Here is a 21718-nt window from a genome sequence, read left to right on the forward strand (position 1 = left end):
AGGATTATCCACTGTCCCCTTCCCGACCGATCATCTGCAACTGTGTTTTGGATCAAGTGGAGTCTCTGCACATCCTTTACCAGAGAGGAGTGCACAGACCTTGTGCCAGCCCTTGAGTGGGGCTGTGGGGCACAGAGCTCTGTCACTGTGACACAGGGAGCTCATCTTTGAGCATTCCCACGTCTAAAGCTGGAATCACAGCCCTTCCACTGTTCACTGACGTTCAGCTGGACTCAGGACATCTCTATCGAGCTCAAGAGCCTACTCTTAGCACTGCATTAATGCTGCCACATGGGCTTGGCATTCCTGACTTCCACATTTGGGGAACAATATTTAGAAGTCACTTTACACGTTCTATGTTTCTGTCCTACACGTGCATCTTTTGCAGCCTTTTCTGTCAAAATCAGCACATTTATCCTGAAGGGGTGATAGCAGACTTCTTCCCCGTGTGAAGTCTTGTACCTGATGAGACAATCTGTACAGATTTTTTGAGTCCTAATACCACTAGGCGGTAAATGTGTTACATCCCTTTCTAACACAAGATATAATGGTATTTGCTTTATACTCAGGAGATGATTTGTTTGTCCTGAACACAAGTGACAGGCATAAATGCCTCAGTGACCAGTACTGATATTTATTCTGTTGCCAAAAATAAAGCTCTAGTCTTTATATAAAGTCTTGGATTTGTCCCCAGAGCTTGGTGTCCCAGTACTTTAGGAGCACTGTGATCCCCAAACACCACCACTACCAGGAATGATAAACAGCAACAGCTTTAAATCCAGATGAGAAACGAAGTCATTGGTTGTGATGGTCTAGAAGCAACTGGTAAAGCATTGGGAAAATGGTATATGGGGTGAGGAAAAACCCAGGAAGCACTAAGAAAGCCAGAAGCAAAGGCTTTCTCACAGTGAGTTGCCTACAAAGCTTCACTAAGTGCGAAATGCGTGTCTTGACTGCTGGAGGTACACGGACTCTTGGTTTATAACACACTATAGACAGGATCAGTGCCATTAACACCCTGGAGCATTAACCATGGACCAACCTGATTCCAAGTGACATATTAGAATTAGATCCTTGGGTATGTTATTCTCCTGAACAGTAATTTAATTTTTTTTTTTTTTTTTTGGTGGGTAAGCTCAGAATCAGGCCTTGGCAGACACACCTACTCCCTAGTAAAGCCTGCTTAACAATACTCCTCCAGGCAGGGTTTTTCGTGAATTATTGTTGCTCATTTCAAGTGGCTGAAGTCACTTGGCCCCCAGCCAGCACAAGTCTAAAAACAGCCTGCAACAATCCCAACAAAAAGCTTGCTGCCTGTCCTGCTCTGGCCTTGAGCTTTCCCACAAGAACCACCACAAGCAAAACTCCCTCTGCTCGTCTTGCTATTCTTAGCCTTGTGCCAACGGCTCCAAATCACACCCAGGGTGGAGGTCCCAGCACATCAGTAGGTGCTCGTGCTCTGACCCAAAACCCATGTGCTCCTGATGGCATCTCAGGAGTCTGTAGATTGCTCAAGACAAAGATCTCCAGTTCCCTCAGGAGATTTCCTGATCTCTCCTAGGGAAGAGCAACACTCTCTCCCTACCATCTCCTCCTCCACGGTGGCCAAATGCTCTGAGGGGCAGAGTTCATCACAACAGCGTGACCTAAACCTGAGCTTTCCTGGGCCAGGAGCACAGAGCCCATGTGCTGATGCAGATACAGGCCCAGAACTATTGTTACAAGGAGAGACCCCCTTTTGCAGGTTGGCTTTTCACACTCACAGCCAAACTGCTCCCAGTCCTTGCAGCAGTCCAGAGCATCCCACTGACCGATGTGGCCACACCCCAGTGCACTCAGGGGTTCCATGGACACCCTCAGCAAGTTGTATTTTTACTTATTATGCAAAACAAGAAAAGCAAGGTGGTCTTTCCCTCCTGCTGGTCCCACTCAGACAGGAAACCCATGATCCCCCAGTGCTGCTCACCTGGGGTGATGAAGGCATTCTTTACCAATAAGGACACTGTTTCAGGCTTCGGCGCAGGCACTGTTTTTTGTGACTGTTTGGGCCTTGTCCCAGCACTGGTCAGAGGAACAGCTTTGGGGAGTGCAAATGTCAGCTGGGACTGGAGCTGGGGCCGGGGCTGCCCCTGCACAACAGCAGTCTGGAAAGCCAGGTTACAAGGCACTCCTGCCCCCGGCTGCTGCGTGGGCAGGACGACGTTCTGGCTCTGGCTGAAGGTGGTGGCAGGGGCGTTGTGGGTCAGCGTGGCAGAGGCCGTGTGTGTGATCACTGTGGAGTCACAGAGCCCAAACTTGGGGGTTTCTGGGGCAGCAAAGGCAGCCGGGGCAGAGCTCAGGCTGGAGCTCAGAGGCACCGCCGGCAGCGGGGACTGGTGCTGCGCAGTCGCGGGCTGGAGCAGCGGCAGGGGGGGCTGGAACACTGGCATGAAAGTTTGTGGCCCGCTGAGAGACGAGTCTGGAGGGAAGTCCGGAGGCTGGATGAAAGATCCCCCACTTCTAATGGTGGAACACTGGTCAGTGCCAACGTCAGGAATGACGGGAGTAGGTACTGAGGAACCGATCAGTCCATCATTGATGTTCCCTGCTGGAAGCGTGTTGGGCAACGACCCCGACGGCAGGACAGGAGACTGACAGGAAAGACAAATATTACCGATTCAGACATGTCTGAACTCCTCCTGAGGAGCACATGGCTCATGTCAGAGCCTTCTGTTTTAAACACCAGGAATCCCTCTTACCTGGGAGGAGTGGCTGCTGCTGTCTGTTGTGGCTGAGCTGACAGCAGACGCAGAAGGGAAATAATTACTGGAGCGACTGGGTGTGAATAATTCTGAAATAGGAAAGGTCCCCTATTAATTTTCTACTTTTCATACTCAAGTTATAGCATTGCTAAATCCTAAAATTCACAGGAATATTAGTGTTCTTTAGCAAATAATAAAACCAGGCCCTTTTTGCTTCATACAACCGCTGTTAATTAAGGAATGAATTGATCTCTTCAGGGCAGATTTCAGCCTCCATGGAGGCTGGGACAACACAAAAATCAGCCCTCTGCTTAAGGTTCACCTACACACAGACAGCCAAGAGCTGGTCCCCAGTGCAGTCCCACAAAGCTCAGTTATGTGATGCAGGCTGCAGGCAGGGCCAGAAAACAGATGTGACTTTTGACTTCCATGGAGATCCATAACCGTCAGAGTCGTCAGCAGCAGTTTAACGTCATGCGGAATTCTCGACACTACCATAAAATGTTCGAAGGCAAACAAAATGTTAAATCTCTTCATCACTAAGAAGTGTTAAATGGGAAAACCTTAGACATCTGCAACATAATTCATCCTTGTTTGAAAAACTAGTTCATCAATCACCACAATTTTAAAGAAATTACTTGACAATTTATTATTCTTACCCTGAAAAGGCTCAAAAGTATCCATAAAATCAAAATTTGGCTGGAGAGGAATAAGCCCTGGTTGAATCATATCAGCATTTCCTAAGTGTCCTGCAAAATTCAGGAGACAGGTTACATTAGCTTCCCATCACTCACACAATAACAGCAGCAGGAATAAAGCATTTGGCTAAAACATGAACACACTCCACAGCCAGGCTTGGCCAAGATATCACAGAAAAACTGCTGCTGAAGTGAACTGAGCATCTGCTTCTCTTCAGAACTACAGCACAGTTCTGAAATCAAAACCACTGGGGAATGAAACTTTCAACTACTAAAATGGAGGAGGTGAGACATGAAGGCTCTCACTAACAACTGGGAATTGCCAAGCTTGGATGTCTCCTGCTCCCAAACCTGTCCTGTCCCCTGCTGCACAACACAAACCTGCTGGGAAGCACAACCTGAACCACCAGAGCACAGTATTTTAAAGTAAATCATCGTGCAGCTCATTTGCCTTGAGTACAATTCACATAAACCACAGTTGCTCTGCAGTTGCTCAGACATGCCTGCAGCAAGGATGGTGCACAGTTCCCACCAGAAAGAACTCTACAGCTCTTGGAATTGTTTTTACAGATGGGACTTGCACTCCTTCTGAGGGACAAAACCAAATTAAAAGACACAGGTGCTCCCTCAAAAACACACCCACAGCTAAACTCTGGGATAAATAACAATGCCTTCACCACTGACAAAGGTAAATACTGCTCATCACAGATTTATTCACAGCAACGTCAGAAGGCAAAGCTGGGAGCAGCACACAAGAAGTTAAGACAGAAGTTAAATTTGGATGAATAACTGGGATTCCATAACTTACAAAGCACAAGACAGACACAGTCTCTGACCTATTTTTCTCTGTCTCAGCAATATAAGACAGATTTCTTAGGCAAGGCTGCAAGAGCAGCAAAGCAACACACCAGAGACTTTCCACAGAGGTTCTCACTGCAACAGAGCTACAGCCAAGAAATACCTATGTCCCTGGAATTTGGCCAGGAAACCAGCTGATGTGAAGACAGTGTGGAGAAGAGAGTGTCGGTGAACTCGGACATGAGCATGTCTGCATCCAACAGGCTGCCTTCCTCCATAGGGACTGGGGTTTCCCTGCCATACCTTCTCTTTTGCCAGAGAACCACGTCATCATCCTGCCAAAGGAAAAGGAGACAAGTCAGGCTGCCCAGACAGTGCTGCAGCAGCCTGCTGCAGACCTGTAAACACAGTCTAATTCTTCACATTTTTTAGGGAAAGAAGCTCTCTTTGAGGAGTCATCAAATGGACTGAAACAGGTCAGTGGTGCTTCTTACACACCAACAACTTCAGCTCGCTGGTTTGAACAACGACAGAAAACTTCTGCAGAATAAATACCATGGCACACCGGGAAAGGTTTTTGCCCAAAAAAACAGATGTTGAGAAGAAGGACATAAGACAAAACAACTTCATCAACACCCTCTTGTTTGATTCATTACACCTGTATTTTTGTACCTACAGTTTAACAACCCTTTGGTTCGAATAAAAATTAAAAATAACGTGAAGAGCAAGAATGCAAAGCAAACAATTCCTGTCTGGTGAGAAGTATCTGGAACTCTGCAATGCAGTGAAGTGTAATTGTACTCTGACTTTGCACAAGGTGTGCTGATATTCCTGTGGGCACTTTTAGCCCATGGAAAATACAAAATAATGTGACTTGGCTTACCCATCCCTCACTAAAGGCTGAGCTAAATTGCACTGTCTTACAAAACAGAAAAAAGAACAGTGCTTCTGATCATTAGTTTATATGCCCAAAGCAGCTCTCATGGGCTTGAGGGGACACACTAAAAGGTGACACCACTGTTCCTTTAAAAATTCTGTCTTTCTTTAGGATCCTGGCACAATATCTGCCTGAGTTGGGCACAGCAGGAAGATCTGCAACATGTAGCTCACACATCCTCACAGATCCAGTTACACAAGCAAGGCAGCAGCACCAGTTACAACTCAGTAACAAGATGAAATCATGTGCCAGCCCTCAAAGAGATTCATCTCTCTGGGCACGCAACGCTGATTCTCATTTCTTCTGTCACAGCACTTCACGTTCAACCTCTCCTGCATCCAATCTCAGCTACAAACCTTACATTGCTCTCTAAGGCACAGAACATGAAGGTGCCTAACCTTAATTAAGGCTTAAGCAAGATGCTTGTCTTAGATTTGAATCGAAAGCAAGCTACTGCACGTTACAGCTTCGTTATCTACTGTGGGTTCTACAAGCACAAATGCCATTACCTACCCTGACCAAACTTGAAAGATCTTCATCTTTACGTTTCTGTAGCTGCAAAAGGAGAACAAAACAGATGGTAAAGTCAGAACAGGGCCTGTATGTGCCAGGAGAAGACCTGGTTTTGCAAAACTTTTAAGACCCAATCATGCACAATCAGTCCCAGCACAATAATTTTTAGTTAAGTGGAACTAATCAGATGAGCGTGTCTGTACCAGTTTATCATCCGGCTCAAGTGCTCCTGCATGCCAGAAAAAGCAATAGGAAAACCTCAAAAAGCAACAACACAGTGACTGAGCTCAAGTGAACCAACAGACCCTTTTCTTGAAGTATGTTCTCCACTTGTGGTATTCCCTGATGACTATTTCGATTCTTCGCTTCCAGTATTTCCCTTCCGTCGCAATGGCCTGAGAACACAAACACATACCACGAATTACACGGGATCACACGAGGCCTGAACGTTCAACATGTTTCCAAGCAAATATTCAGGCATAAAAAATGCAAAAGAAAGCATGCTAATTCTGTTTGAGCTCGTGTATCAGCAGCCCACACCGCCCCGGAGTTCAGCTATCACAGAGCAAATCTGACAGTACCAACTTCATCTTTCCCACAGAAACCAAACACGAGATGATGTCTGGCTGCACTGTCAGCATCTCCCACACCAGCTCAACCACAGCCAATAGTTAAGAAATGGCAAAAAAAAGGTAAATTAAACTTAATTTTCTGAAATATAACGTATAAAGCACAGAATATCCTGTGAATGCCACCAGGTTACATGCACAGACACACACACACATAAGCAAAAGCTGCTACAAAGGACACAAAGCAACATAAATTTGATGTCCAGCTCAGGGAGGAGTGTGACCCTGCAGGCCACGCACTAATGGCAACAAAAGGATCAGACAACATGGTCTTTGATGTGTCACAGAGAGCAGTGTATAAACTGGGGAGAGCAGATTAATGAGAGCCTTAACTTTGTGTACGAGGGTCACTTTCAACACAAACATCAACACCGTTCTTTTGAAAACCTGAGACAGTTCCACAAACTCATCTGGAACTCCTTTGAGTTATAAATTATTCTAGAGTTATGCAGTACAGAGAGAGTCACATATTGCCACATCAAGGGCCTCACTGGTTTTCTGCAAGGAGCCAGAGGGCAGATGTTAGTGTTCATTTATGTTTACAAGAGCACAAAAATGAAAGAACACAAACTCGTATTTGCTCTTTCTGTGAAGTTACCCTGACATAAAAAAAGAAATTGCTCGTTGTCCTGAAACCACTTACATCAAATACAGAAAACTCTCACAGGGTCACTCAGATTCAGTCCTGAAAACAGTTGTCACTCTGATTTCCCACCAACTTCCAGCCAGAAGACACCTCTGGCTGTCAAAATCCTAACTAATCAAACTTCACTTCTTTGACTTACAAGTCATTAAACTGGAACATCAACATAAGTTACACAGACAACAAATGTCCTTCTGATTGCACCTTGATCACTTTAACATGATAAACCTACAAAAGCAGGTTCAGTCTGCTTGTAATGGTTCCTTCTAAATAGAAACAGAGCCAAGATTTGCTCAGCTGCCCTCACTTCTAGCAGGGCAGGAAACGTTGTGGAGCCCAGGGGTCAGTGTGCTGTCCCTCGGGTGTCACACACCTCTGGCCGGCGATGCTCGTCCACGTCCACGGAGCCGTCCAGCGGAGTCACGAAGTGACACACGGGGTTCTTGCGCTTCTCCAGGTCTGGAACAAGAACCAAAGGGTGAGTGCTCAGTACAGGAAGGGTCTGCCACTCTGTCACCTCAGTGGTAACACGTGAAAGGGAGTCTGGCCAGGGCTCCTTCCCAACAACAGGAGACAGGGAGCTCTCAGTACATCTCTGGGACCTCTTAAGAAAGCCCTGATCCAATGGCTCTGCCTCTGAGACATCAGCACAGCTCTGAGCTTGTCACTGCACAGTCATTTGCACCCTCCTGTTGTTCCATTTGTCTCAGGGAAGCTGTGACACACGAGCACGGTACTTACACTGCATGTACCAGGCCCTCCAGATGGCGTTATTGAGACGGATTTTATCTCTCCACTGAAGTTTCAATCCCTTAAAATTTTTCCATTTGGGTGAAACCAATCTTCCACTGAAACAAAACAGACAACAAATCATTCTGCTTTCAGGTTTTTCTCTCCTTTCAAGACAATGTATCTCCCTAAAACTGCCAAACTGTCAGTAGAAAAAAATTACAACAAGTCACACTTGGCCAGTGACAACTTTTGCCAGGTGCTGTCCACGGCTCACTGAGCCAGGAGACAGAGATTCATCCAGTTTTCAAGACTCCTTCATGCTCTCATCCACGAGAACTAAGAACTGTCACAACTGGTCTCACAAGTATCTTCAGCAGCAATGAAATTCATTTCACCCACTCTTTTTTCCTTGCCATTATCCCAGCTTTTCAAATCCCCACCTATGAGCTTCCATCAACTGAGAACAAGGTTACTCAAAATTAAGCCCAAAACCTGGTCTAGAGGTTTTTGAATGTTTGGTTACATAGAGTATGGCTGTGGTTTGGACTTTTTGAAGTTCATTTCTACAGTTCCACTCGGTTTTTCAGGCTGGTAACACTGGAAAGGAAGAATGAAATGCCAGTTCTGGCCCAAGAAAAACCAAACCCCAACAATTCTACAGTGCTGGCAAACACAGCTGGGCACAAAGGATCACCAACAGGCTGGAAAGAGTAAGTTTTCTCCAAGGAAAGGCAAGGCTGGAAAGAGAAATGGGTTACGTATGAATGATCTTGGGAGGTAGAAGGGAGATGGAAGGGAAAAGGAACAAGTAACAAGGATTCCAGTCAACACTGTACAAACACAAACCACCCAGCCCTCAAAACACACCTCTATGAATCATTAATCCATACTACTGACAGAGCAGAGGAAGTAGGAAATATTTATAGAACAGTTAACTTAAAGCCAGAGACTAAAGCACAGGAACTGTGCCTATCCCAGGTTCTCCCTCTTGTTTTTTGTGGGTTTAGCTGCACATCTTCCCAGGCAAAGGAAACAGGTTCATCTTGGCATGAGCATCAGGTCATGGACACCTGCAGTAAAATGTGCACAAGGGAGGGACAGAACAGTCACCTCCAAACCCTCTGCCCTCTCGGGAGAGATCACTGGGCACCTGGGCAGGGGGGAGTGATTTCTGCCATGAACTGCAGTGGCACTGCAGGGATGCACCAGCACAGGCAACCTGCCACCACCAACTCGGTACACAGGAACTCAGAGATGAATTATTTATCCTTAAAAGCCCCTGTTTTACACATCAGCTCTAAAATCACTCTGCAAATTGGAAGTACATCCTACAGAAGTGCCAGGAACTTCCCTTGGCTCTCCCAAGGCCACGCAGAGGCAGGGTTGAGGCTGGAGAACTGATGATTTCTACTTTCCTATTTAGTCTGGGAAACCTCCTGACAGCAGCTCTTTTTAAAGAAAACTTTTAATAAAACTTGTAATGCTATAAACAAGTAAAAAGTCTTCACAGCCTAAACAAAAGCAGCCAGAATGCCAGAGCTGCCAATAGCAGGATATTAAAATAACACTTTCTTCAAGTATTTGGCTCACCATTTCTTTCCTCCCTTGCAAACACCACAGCTGCTCTGGCCACTCCAGTACTCCCCCAACCCTGACAATAACAGAACAGTAAATGCCAGACTGCAGCCAAGTGACAGGTAAAAAAAACCAACTCTGCTCTTTCAATTTGACTACTGAGTAAAATGCCAGTTGTAGCAACAGGCTGTAGAAATGCACCATCCAGGGAGTTGTTGCCCGACAGTAAAAACTTATAATACGTCTCCCCAAACCCCATTTCCAAGTTTCAAGACTTTTAGTTTATAGAAAGATCCTCAAATAAAGTACTAATGTCACTGTTCTCCAGCTGCTGTGTGTCAGGGCAGAGAGCAGATGTCTCCACCTCTTTAATATTCCCCCCTCACCTTCGGTGTTCACTGCACACCTTGTCTTATCTTTCCTTCTAAACCCAGACTGAAGCACCTAAATCTTTTCCTGTTTTTCCCTCTGTACATTAGTAGTTTGGAGACAGGAGATTAACTGATGATGCATCACCAGCACTGACAAAGTGCCCACATGCCTTCGACTAAGAAATCTGTCAACTTAATGTTCATCTCTTCGGAGCTCTGTGTGACTCGACCGTTTGCCAAAGCAACCAAACTCTAATAATCTGCACTCAGAATAGCAAGAGCAAATGCTTTTCTATAAAAAGACTAAAAGGAACTGTAATCAAGTCTGCTACACTCCTTGCATCTTCAAAGAGCTAATTAAAACTGGAATTAAAACACAAATAGTTTAAAATATTTTCTATTACATTCTTAGAAAATGTTAAACAAAAGTAGTGCATCAAAAGAAGGAAGCGATTAAGAACCTATTCTTAAAATAATTATTATTTTTAGTTCCCAAGGGAGCAAAACACAAGTCCAGCTTGAGGTCATAAGTGAAACGACTTCAGCCTCAGTGGAGAGGAATCAGCATGAAGCTGACAACAATGTTTAGATACTACTCCAAATTCCAAAGTCAATGGAAAGTCAGTTACTTCGGACAACACTGTGACTGAGAGCAGCTGCTTAACTGAAACCAGCCTTCAGATTTTAAAGCAGCAAAACAACAAGGAGAAACCCAAAAAACAGGAGAGCCCCTCGGGCTGCTGCTCCTGCCAGCTCTGCAAGAACACACCAACTCCTGCAGGAAATGCAGAGCAACCTGCCCGACACCTGCACGGTCAGCGTGTACCTGGCAGTGGAAATCAGCACACACGTGGTCCTGCCTCCCTCTGCCACAGCTGCTGCAGCTCTGTTTCCAAGGAGGGGAGCAGGAGAACATCCCAAGGGAGAGCTGGACCCACCAGTGCCCGGCACGAGCCAGGACAGCAGCACCCACAGCCAGGGGCATGGGTTGGGGATGCTGGGGCTGCACAGGGGGGGTCCAGGCAGAGCAGCACCCAGGGAACCAGGCTCTGGGCACAGCTGGTGCACACAGTGCTGGGGGAATAGGTGACTTTCCTATTTTCCTCACTGTCACACACACACATCACATCAAAGCAGCTGAAAACCATCTGGTGGGTAAATGTGCAGTGCATTCCAGCAGCTCAGCTCAGTCTCCCATGAAGAAATCTCCTCCTCCTCCTCCTCCTCCTGCTGAGACCAAATGTCCTCAAGTGATTTGATTCCAGCAAACCAGCTAAAAAAGCTTCCCCTGCACAGCCAAGAGAGCTGGAATTCCCCCTGGACGCAGTGGCCCCAACGTGCTTCAGAGAGTCACAGGGCTGCCAGTAGAGAAGCTGCAGACACCCGAGGCTGCCACTTCCACGTGCTGCAGCTTTCACCTGCGAGTCCTGGATACACCAGGAGAGCTGGAGTCCTTTCCCAAGTTTTTCCACATACTTTTTCCCAGCTCAGGAACTACCTGAGCCAACAGATACAGGTGGGCAGACAGATAATGCAGCACTGATCTGTCATAGTGACACAACCCTCTCTATTTTCAAAACACCAGGTTAAGCAGCTGTGTTTTGGAAACAATTACAAACCTTCAAATATCACAAAATTTGCAGCAAAGTAAAAGAAATAGATGTCCATTGTGAAAGTGTGACCTGATTCCCTTCAAGGTGTTTTATTTTTTTCTTCAGTCAACTGAAATGTAATTAGGAGATGGTTTGTATTCTAACAGCACAAAACAGATTTTACCCTGGCAATATCTATCTACATGCAAAGTTTTGCCTCTGAGAACCTCATCATTTTGTTCTATATTAATAAACCCAGCTAATGAATGACCTTGCAGGATATTTTAGCTGTGGTTTTGACTCAGCAGGGACAAGGTAGATGGGTGACCTTCTCTCTTAGCAGGTACGGGGCACACGAGATGCCACTCACAGCTGTTAAATTGACTTCAAATTTAAACCAGTAGCTCTTAAGGCACTGAAAAAACATCCAATTAACAACTCAAATGAAAAAACTCCTTGCAACTTCTGCAGAAGCACAATCAGGCTCTCTGATATGAGATGACTCACAGCAGAAGAATCCACTGTTCTCCTCCCTTAATCAGAGGATTTTAAGAGGGACTTCACTCAGCATGAAACCATATGACACAAGCACCCTCCAGATTTGGGCAGAAAGGGACATTTATTTGTCTGTAAACCCAGAAGAATTTTGTGGGGTTTTTTCACTACTGATCAGCCTTAAGGAACACCAGCATTTTAAGAAACTAATTTCTACAAAGAACACTGAAGGGGTAGACAAGGAGACGTCAAAATAAATTCTACCCAAACCAAGCCAACCTCAAAATGCTGGTCTGGTCAGCTTATATATTCTCCACTTAACAGGTGGTTTGAATTCCTATTGATTCAATGGAAACTGTAGGTATGGTATGGTAGAACTTATGGTTTTCATACAGCTCAAATGCTTCATTAAGCTGGTTCTGGTTCCACTTGCTGTTCCCCAATTTTTGTCTCCCTCAGAAATGCTCACAACAGCACCACAGCCTTATGATTAAATCCCCTTCTAACAGAAGGCAATAGGGAAGACTTTGCTGTGAACACCAACCTGAGAAATCCCCTTTTCCCATTCAGAAAAATTTAAGTTCATTCTCCACACCATGACACGTAAATGTTGCTGAGCAGGACTTTCAGCTGGCAAGGGAGCTTGGGATTGTAGTGAACTAAATGCTGCACAAAGTCAGAGCTCTTTCAAATGCCCTGGGAGGGATGAAATGCAGGATCTTGTGCTTAAAAATAAGGAAACAGTGAATTACATGCCAATGGCTACGAAGTGGGACGTCGATTTTTTCAATGTCCCGCTGTACTCTGCACATCAAGTCCTCATTTCCAGCCTCTCACCTTTCCCTTGTTGTGACTGCAGGAACAAGGAAAATCTACAGTTGGCTCTCCAGCTCAGGAGGTGTTATTTCTTCTTCTGCACTCAGAGAGCACCTGGCCAAGATCTGCACATGGAATTTAAACACAAACCTCCCAACATTGCTGTTTAGATTCCATAGGCCTGGCCCTGCTGCCCAAATATGTATTCCCAGCCAGCACAGCACATCCCCTGGAAAGCAGCTACTGCAGACCTGCAGGAATCACTTCTACAGACCGCTGGGGTCTGGTGTACTATGGTTGTAAACAAATTGTTTTGTTTTCAAAGCTGAGTTTTGTAAATTCCATTTACAAGAACAAGCTGCAGAAATGTGTTGTGTTTCCTGTTTGGGTAACAGATTCCCACTGCCCTTGTGCTAAAACACCTCTTTTTTGCCTTGTTAAACCCTGGTCAAAACCCACTTCCTCTGTGCCTCCCCCCTCAGTTCCTTCCTGTACAGGATCATGCAATTTAAATAGACTAAGAATTTTCCCTTTACGACAGGTAATGGTAATGAGGCTCTTAATTTAAGCAACACAAAGAGAATCTGATTTGATAGTACAGTAGCTAAATAGATCAGCTTTTTCAGCAGCACAGAAAAGGAACTGTTTGGCTTCTCCCCAGCATTTTTTTTTTCGAAGGCGTGGTTTTAGTTTGTTTTTTAATCTCTGATCTGTTTTGTTGGGGAGTTGGGCCTGTCAGCTCAGCTCTCCAAGAGCCAAAACTAACAGTATTTCCCCAAACAAAGGTTCATTCAGAGAATCAGATTATATGCATTGTGTACTGCAGCAAAGAGGCAGGGGAGAGGAACCAAAACACTTTTACGGTGGCGAGGAGGCCACAGTGGAGCATCTTCCTATCTGTACCTACAGAGTTAATCCCATCTGCAGCCCCAGGACACTAATCCCAGCCAGAGCTCATTTTAAAAGCCAGATTTAGGGCAGGTCATTTGCTTGGTTACCTGGTTCATCCTCCTTACCTGAAATCCTCCCTCCAGGGATGTGCAAGGGGAAGGATGTTCTACTGCCCACACTCCACACAGGAGAGGAGGGAGCTCCGTGCTGGAGTTACAGCAAACATTTTAAACCAACCAAACCATCCCCACCGTTTGATTAACCTCCTTTTAAAAATAACACTTCAGTCTTAAAGACAGAGACACTGGGAGGGACAAACGCTCTCCCTCTATCACGAGCGTTATATATTAAGAAGTGCCAGAAAAACAAAAACAGAAATCAAAGTCAGCCACTGGCAAATGGAAATTGCAACACCTGCCAAGGAACATGTTATCTCAACTGATTTCACGTAGGCAGGCTCAGGTATGCACCTCCTGAGATGGAACAGCAAAGGGAAAGGTCACTTGTACACCAGAAGCAAATACTCCTGCCCCCAACGCACCATAAACTTTCATTTATTTATATTAGAAATTCAACCCTATTTGAAGCAAAGTCTGGAAGTTTAAATTAATTTATGTAAATGAAGGTTCACAGTGCCTGGGCTCTTGCTCTGATAACACCCAGTCTGGGCTGGACTCACAATGGCCAAGCAGATGTTGTGCACACAAAGCTCCCTGTGCTTTGCCAAGGAAATGTCCTGCAGCCTCCTCAGGCTGAAGCAAGAGCTGAAAAACTCCTGTTCTGAGAGCGTTATCACATCTCCCCTGACAGCTTTCCATACCACCATCACTGAGTCAATCAAGGGAAGGAGTCTCGTGCTCCAGTTCAAGCCAAACACAACAGGGCCAGGGCCTGCTGTGTGCACAGGGAGCCTGCTGGGAAGCACCTCTGGGAAACGCCTGCACCAGCTGCAGGTTTCATACAAGTTATGGAAGGGTGAAAAGAGCACAGAGCAAAGGGGAACATAAAGAACAGTGCAAATATCAAGGAGACTTGGAGGATGGAGTGTTCTTTAGACAGTGGCTATTTAAAGACTCAGAATATTTAGAGAGTTTCTCATTTCCAGTCAGAAATCAAAGGATATTTCTAGACATGTTCCTGCTTTTCAGACGTTTGTCCAACATTGACTCACTTTACTACAGAACTGAAACAGCAAGAGAAGAGAAGAGAAAAAGCTTCATAAGAAATGCCACTCATATGGCAGTCAAAAGGCTGAGAAAGGAGCCTCACCACCACCTCTGTCACTGCTGACCCTCCCCAAAACCTCCCCCGACCCCTGCTGGGCTTTAGTTTTGTAGAGGGACCAAGTCATACCTTTGTAACTTTATATATATTATCACTTCAGAAAATGGCACACCCCTCAACTGTCAAAAATCAGGACCTTCAATAAAGAACAGCCAGAAACATCATTCTGAGAACAGGTGCTGACACACAGGACTAACACAGTGTCATTTTTAGAGCAGTTTCAATACAAAGGGAAGTGATTCCTACTCACTTATTTCACAGTGTCTTGAAATTTCCCACTTCTTCCTAAAACTTGCTTTCTGCCACTGGCTTTTCATCAACCTTCTCAGAATTAGAATATTCACTACAAAGAGCTGTTTGCCCATACAGATGATCAGGAACTGCACCTTCCTTCTCATTTAAAGGGATGGCTGTTGGCAAGGTCCCTCTTGTACAAAGAGAGCTACACGTCAGAATCTTTTTGAACATGAAGACCTCAGCCCAGACTAATGAACCGATCAAGATGTGACGATCTGGGGCTTTTGAATTATGGTTCAAAGATTTTTTTTCACACACAGAGCTTCTGAAAAACCCAAACAAACCCTATCAGTGTGACAGATCAGCACAGCTCTCTGAGCAGCACACACACCACTGGAGCCCAGAGCTGTTTACCGTGCGGGAGAAACCCGAAACCAGCTCTGTCTGCAGAGGATAGTGTAACGTTCTCTGAACAACACCACAAGCCTATAAATATACTGCAAGACTTCAAGGATCTTATTCTGAAAGCCCCTTAAGGGTTTGCAAAAGCAGAGATGCTCCCCCAGCTCTCCCCTTGTGACACAAAGCTTTTATACCAGTTGTCTGCAGCCAGCTCCCTGCAGCTTGAAAAACACCAGGCTTGTTCCCAAACCCACTTATTACAGACCCAAGACTTCAGCAACACATACAGTTTATTCAAAGTTTACATAAAAGCTGAACCAGAAACTACACGAGAGACAGAAGCAGGCTAAAGGCACTCATGTGTTACTACTGAAGCTACTGAAAGATCAATCAAAATCTCATGGAAAGGTAATGGAGGGAGAAAACTCCTTCCAGAATTAACATGAAACGGCCTGGAATGTGGGAAAGGAGTTTAGGGAAAAAATAAAATCACTTCTAAAAGGTCATGCATGCCTCTCAGGAAAAGCCTCTATTCAGAGCTTTGTTGGATCCATGTGCAAAGAAATGCTTTGGCAATGCCTGCACCAAAACCAGCCCTTCAATTCGAGGGGAACATCCCAGGGACCTGAGAAGTGGCAGTTCCTGCCATGGGAGCAGCCACATCCCAAACAGGGCAGTGAAAGTCCCTGGGACTCACTATTCCAAGAGCACAGCCTCTGAGGAAGGGGGAACATTCAGAGCAGCTCAAATGGGAGCTGTGAGATTTGCAGCAGGAAAGGCTGGGAGTGACCCTTCCCTGGTTAACTGGGACACGAGGCTGGCAGGGGAGCACCAAGCTGGTGCCACTCAGTGCTCTGCACACTTTTCCCAGACAGCTCTTGTTCCCCGTTTAGGACTGGACAGGCCAAGGGCCATGCCTGGTTCCCACACACAGATGGAAAGAAGACCAGCCCTGTCCTTAGGGAAGTGCCTCCAAGTCCTGCTGAGCTGTTGAATCTGTTTCTTTATAATGATGGTGGTTATGGACACCATGCACGGGGCTCTGACAAATGTTTCATGGCAGTTCACTTTATAAAGCAATACTGAACCTCACTCTGTGTGGGGAGTGTCAGAGAAAGACCTCGATTTTATTGCATTATACCCTTGTGAAGTCATTCCATTGCTCACAGTGACTCCCATGATTAAGTATTTACCAGCAAAATGGTTTAGAAATTCTCAAGTCATCCACCTGTGCAGCAGTTCAAAGACACAGCTGGACTGATGCAGCTCCTTACCAAGGACACACTTCCAAATGGACCAAGATGGTTTGTGTCCCAAAGCAAGCGGTAAAACCTGTAACATTATCAGCACTTTCCTGAATCTTACTGCAAACAAAAAAGTCACCAAATGATCCTCATATGAGTCTCTTTGAACCACATTTTCCCCATGTGCCAAAATCACAAGAAAGTAGCCCTCACTCTTCACTTTGTAGAGTCCTTTAGAAAGCTCACATGACAGGTAAATAACATATTTATTGTTATAGAGAGAAGCAACCCCTCAAAACTTCCTCAGATCTGTCTCCCCATTTCCCAAGGCCTTGCTCCATCCACCCAACCCATAATCACCCCATGCCAAGCTCAGACACCAAGCCTATTAATGTGCTAATAAAAACCGCTAATAAAAGTTTTAGGCTCCTTAAGCCCTGCTAAGATTTTTACTGGAGATTTGAGGGTTGTACAACTGGATACTGGAAACAGATGGGATCCATGCTGGGTTCCCAAACAACAGCCTTCACACCCCAAAAGTTTATTAGAAACAGTAATGAATTGGCTTTTATTGCAGAATTCTGTGCATCCACTCGCAGTCTCCAGGCTGAGCCGTGTTCTTCAATAACATTTGCTGATTTGCTAAAGCAAACGAGTGGAATCTAATGAGGTTTCCCAAGAAGGGTTAACTGTGTCACACAGCAAGAGACGGACCAGAACTCAGGAATGCCTCTGGTTCCCATGCAGTCTGATTAGAGATTGCCCCTCCTCACAGGAGGAAGGACTCAGATCACAGTGTCATTCCAGTCACAAACATATTGGCTCTCTGCTTTCACAACACCATGGAATATCCAGGATATTCAGGCAGATGGTGAGGGAGGGCAGCAGCACCAAACAGGGCTGATGATATAACAGAGCAGCCACACACGCTGGCCTTACAGCTTCCAGACACCAAATGCTGCCTGGAATTTTTTCACAGCTGATACCAAAACACTGCCCAGCTCCCTCCAGCACTTGGCACCAGAGCTCTCCTGCTTTAACAAGAGCTGCAAGAACATCCCTCCAGGCTGGCCACGGGTCCTGCCTTCCCAGTACTGTCCCCAGCACTGCACACGAGCAGCTGCTTGAGGAGGAGTCAGAACAGGACGAGCATGTTCCCGTGACTCTCCTGCCAGCTCCAACAACCACCCCCCCTCAATTCTGAAGGAAAATGATGTTAACAAGTATATTGACTCGCTCCCTAACAGTGAATTGGAATAGCTACATAGCTGCCCTTTTTGCTGCGCTTATAGACACTTTTTCCTCTATACCTGTGTGAGTTGAATATGTCCACTGATTTAGGAGGTGTGTGCTTTGGAAAGGGAGAGATAGTGACATTTTTAGTAGAGAACAGCCAGTGTGGTGACCACTGCAATGACTCAGATGCCCCAGCTTTTGGACAGATTGGTTTGGATTCTCAGCTATTTCACAATCTCTGCTTTCTATTTTCGGCAGGGTTTAGGTGTCAAACGTGGCTGCTGATTACCCAAAGTGAATGCAGATCCCTCCTTGAGGATTTCTGTATTCCTGATCAAGTCAGTTCTCCCATCCCAACACTGAGTTCATTTGAAATAAGCTGACAACATGCAAAGAACTTCTCTGGCTCTGCAACAGATCTCAACGTTTCACAACCACATCCAAATCCTTTGACTAAGTCCTTCCTTTCCAAAAGTTTCATATCCTCAAACCCAGAAAAGTAATTTCTGTATGTGCTTCCAGGTCACAAACCTGTTTCCCCCCCTCTACAACCCCTCCACTCAATTTTCTTTCCCAAAGGCTGTGTTATAAAGAGTAAAAGCAAGCAGTTCATTCCCTTTCACCATTTCTTGCTTTCCCACATCTGGCACACCACCACCACCAGGGTTTAGTATCCAAGTTCACTCATCCTCCATCCCCAGGGACAGATGTTTACCAAGCAAACAGAGCTGGACTGAGCTGTGCAGATACCAACATGCAGGGCTTTACAGAGGGAGATGTCTCACCTTCTTTGGACACTGTACAGAACAAGCTAACAGGAGAGGCATGACATGTAACCAGACCTGTACGTGCTGCTGACAGACCAGCAAACTTCAGAGCCCGTTCCTGAATCCACAACACAGCTTAGCAGGACCAGGACTTCAGTGGGCAAATACCAGGAGTTCTCCTGATGCACAGCTGTCACTGTAATTATTACTAACAGAGCTTGACTTGCCATGGGGAAGCTTACTCAGACCACAGCTCCCATATAAACATGCAGAAATTCATCAGGATGAGCAGAGACCAACCATCCTAGAACATAACAAATGATAGCATTCTTTGCTCTGGGAAACATGGCAGCAGATAATAGCCATATCCAGTGACTGGCAGATCAGGAATGCAGTAAGATCTTCCCTGGCCTCTTCCTGTTTGGCACTTCTTCTGTAACAGCTGCCAGACCTACAAGCCCTTTTTAACTTTTTTAATATGTTTTCCTTTTTTACCTGCACGCCTTTCCTTTCTTACATTGCTGATCACTTCTGCCTCCAACACACTGTAAAGTAATGGTTTTCAATAACTAACACAGGCTACATCAAGGGTCACCCCACAGCACCAAATGCAAAAGCCTGCATGATAAAAAGATAATCAAGAGCAGTGATGGGCTTCAAAGAAGAATCACAAAGACCTGAGAAGCTCTTCCACAATTCCTGCTCCATTTGGTCTCTTGCCCCTTTGGGAATGGTGTCAACAGTGAGGACAAACAAGATTTTACAGCACTCTAAAATCTGGATGCAAGATGCAGCAAGCAGAATTTAGCAGAGCAACCTGTGCTGGCTCTCAGAGCGTGTTCACACGAATGCAGCGGGCCAGAGTTATTTTTAGGACTATTGTGAAACCCCAGTGTCCCTTCATTCCAGCTGCTCCACAGATACAGCAGCAGCACCACACAGCCTGGGCTCTGTCTCCTCACTCCTGGCTGCATGGAGTGAGTCTCACCCTTGCCCTACATCAGAATTCCGATGCCAAGGCAGTGAAGTCCCTGGCACAGACAGGGCCATGTGGACGAGAAGGGTGTTTTGGACAAGGAGCGCACATGGGCTGGGGAAGGGTCTGGCTGTTGGATAGAGGAGTCCCTGTCTCTGCAGCCTGGCCAGAGGTCTCCTGGCCATGCTGGCCAAGGTCACTTCAGCTGTTGTTGAACTGCTGCAGGCACAGCACCCGTTACTATGGGACCTTGAGGGAAGAGAGAGTAAACAGAGGGAAAGGACAGCCAGGACTTCGAGTAAACACCCCATGCTAGAGAGTTCTGAAAAGAACAAACTTGACAGATCCCAGAAGGAAACCCTTCTTGGTGCCTCTGCAATGTTTGCTCTGAGCTTGTTAGGCAGACAACAACCCCATCTCTGAGGAATAACAGGCTCCACTGCTGGAAGGATCAGTGAGAAGAAAAGGTCCCATCCTGCTTCCATGTGCTTCTGCAGTTCTGTTTTGGGCAGTGGTACAAGATGCACCCAAACCTTTCAGGACAAAACAGTTGTACACTCTCCTTCCTTTGCTCCTCCAGCCTGGCAGGACACAGCCAGGCCCAAGGCCCTGCATTCAGCACAGCCATTGCAAAGGCAGCAAAGGCTCTGGGGTTCACACGAGCTCCCAGCACAGCTACCTCTGGAACATCCACATGCACAGGACTGTCTTGGAATACCAGGGCAGATACAGCACAGCAGGCAAGCCAGGCTGAGCACCACAGACACACCACACAGAGGGGTCAGAGCAGGGCACACCTGCAGGTTGCCACCTTCCCCCCCCAGGTTTGCAAGACCCGGGTATAAACGATGCAGCTGCTGCCTCGCTCCCAAACCCAGTAACAGCAATCCTCTTTCTCAGGAAGGGCAAACCTACTGCACAAGAGCAAGGCTATCTGGATCTTCTCCTTACCCCTCAGTCACCCTCAAGGCTTAACTCTTCAATTCTTGTTCTTATTCACAAGCCAATCCTGGTACAAATAAACCCCAGCCAACACCAGCAAAGCTGAGAGCAACCTTTCCATCTCCCAGCTGAGATGGAAGAAGCCCTTTCAAGCTCAAGCAGAAACAAAGCTGTAGCAAACATCAGATCCCTGTACTTGGATAAGGACACCTCTTTAGGACTAAAGGTAGATCTCTCAACCTTTCTTCCTTTGCTCCTTTGGCTCAAAGCAGCCTCACCTCTTCTATTTCTGCTCTGAACTGTCCTCCCCAAATTCTCTCCTTTGCTTCCCAAATCACTGGTAGAAGGCAGAGGGACATATTGTTAATCTGCAATAAAACAGAAGCACAAACACCACAGATGTACCCTACCCATTAACCTATCCTCTGCTTGCTCTCCTGTGGGATAATTGAGCAATAAAGATACCCCTGGAAATCCAGAAACCTCCCATTATAATTAAAAAAAGATAAATGTATCTCTGTATGTAGGAAGACATTACCATATATAAAATATTACAGTAAAAAAGGACATTAAACATAGCAAAAAGGAGTGTATCCAGTGCTTCTTGCACCACACAATCAGCTAAACTAGAAGTAGAGAGAGATGAAAAGGCCTCTAACTGTACATTAATATCATAGATAATGTGCTGCATGAACACAAAACCAAGGACAAAAAGCTCTCTAACAAGTCATTAAAATCGTTCTGTGCTTTTCAGGAAAAGTGATCAATTCATTAAGCACCACAGTGAGCTACTTACACAGCTGAACCCTTTCCTCACATCACGGTACGTCACCAACCCTGTCCCGGCCAAGGGTTATCTGGGGGTCAGCAGCAGCCTGGCCAAAACACACCGACATATCACTAATTGGAGGGAATCAGATTCTTTCCCTAACACCCTGCTACAAGATAATCCCCGCAGTGGCCTGCAAGCTCTTCCCATCTGGACTGTCACCTTTTGTTTTACGGTCTCAAAGGTGACAAAGCAGCTCTGAGAACCACTCCTGACACCCTGGGCTGTGTACCTTGCAGGTGCTCTGGATAACCAGCCAAGGGAAGGAACTTTGTCACTGGGACTAAATGGCTTCCCGTTTTCTATTATCCACCTGACAACACAGCTGACAACCCAACTAAAAATACTAGTCTTCCACAAGCTAACTGTC

General features: G+C 45.9%; 1 protein-coding gene across 1 annotated transcript in view; it reads right to left on the minus strand.

Annotated features, from left to right (window-relative positions):
* MLXIP (MLX interacting protein) overlaps positions 1-21718 on the minus strand; it is a 45549-nt gene that overhangs the window by 14959 nt on the left and 8872 nt on the right. Inside the window, exons 2-9 of the mRNA XM_050318158.1 lie at positions 7701-7807; positions 7333-7418; positions 5993-6082; positions 5688-5729; positions 4401-4572; positions 3401-3490; positions 2739-2830; positions 1967-2630 (exon numbers count right to left, since the gene is read on the minus strand). Coding sequence (XP_050174115.1) covers positions 1967-2630; positions 2739-2830; positions 3401-3490; positions 4401-4572; positions 5688-5729; positions 5993-6082; positions 7333-7418; positions 7701-7807 — 1343 coding nt within the window. The remainder of the gene's footprint in view (positions 1-1966; positions 2631-2738; positions 2831-3400; positions 3491-4400; positions 4573-5687; positions 5730-5992; positions 6083-7332; positions 7419-7700; positions 7808-21718) is intronic.

The sequence above is a fragment of the Myiozetetes cayanensis genome, unplaced genomic scaffold, assembly GCF_022539395.1.
Source record: "Myiozetetes cayanensis isolate MyiCay16 unplaced genomic scaffold, myiCay2020 scf21, whole genome shotgun sequence".
Lineage (NCBI taxonomy): Eukaryota > Metazoa > Chordata > Aves > Passeriformes > Tyrannidae > Myiozetetes > Myiozetetes cayanensis.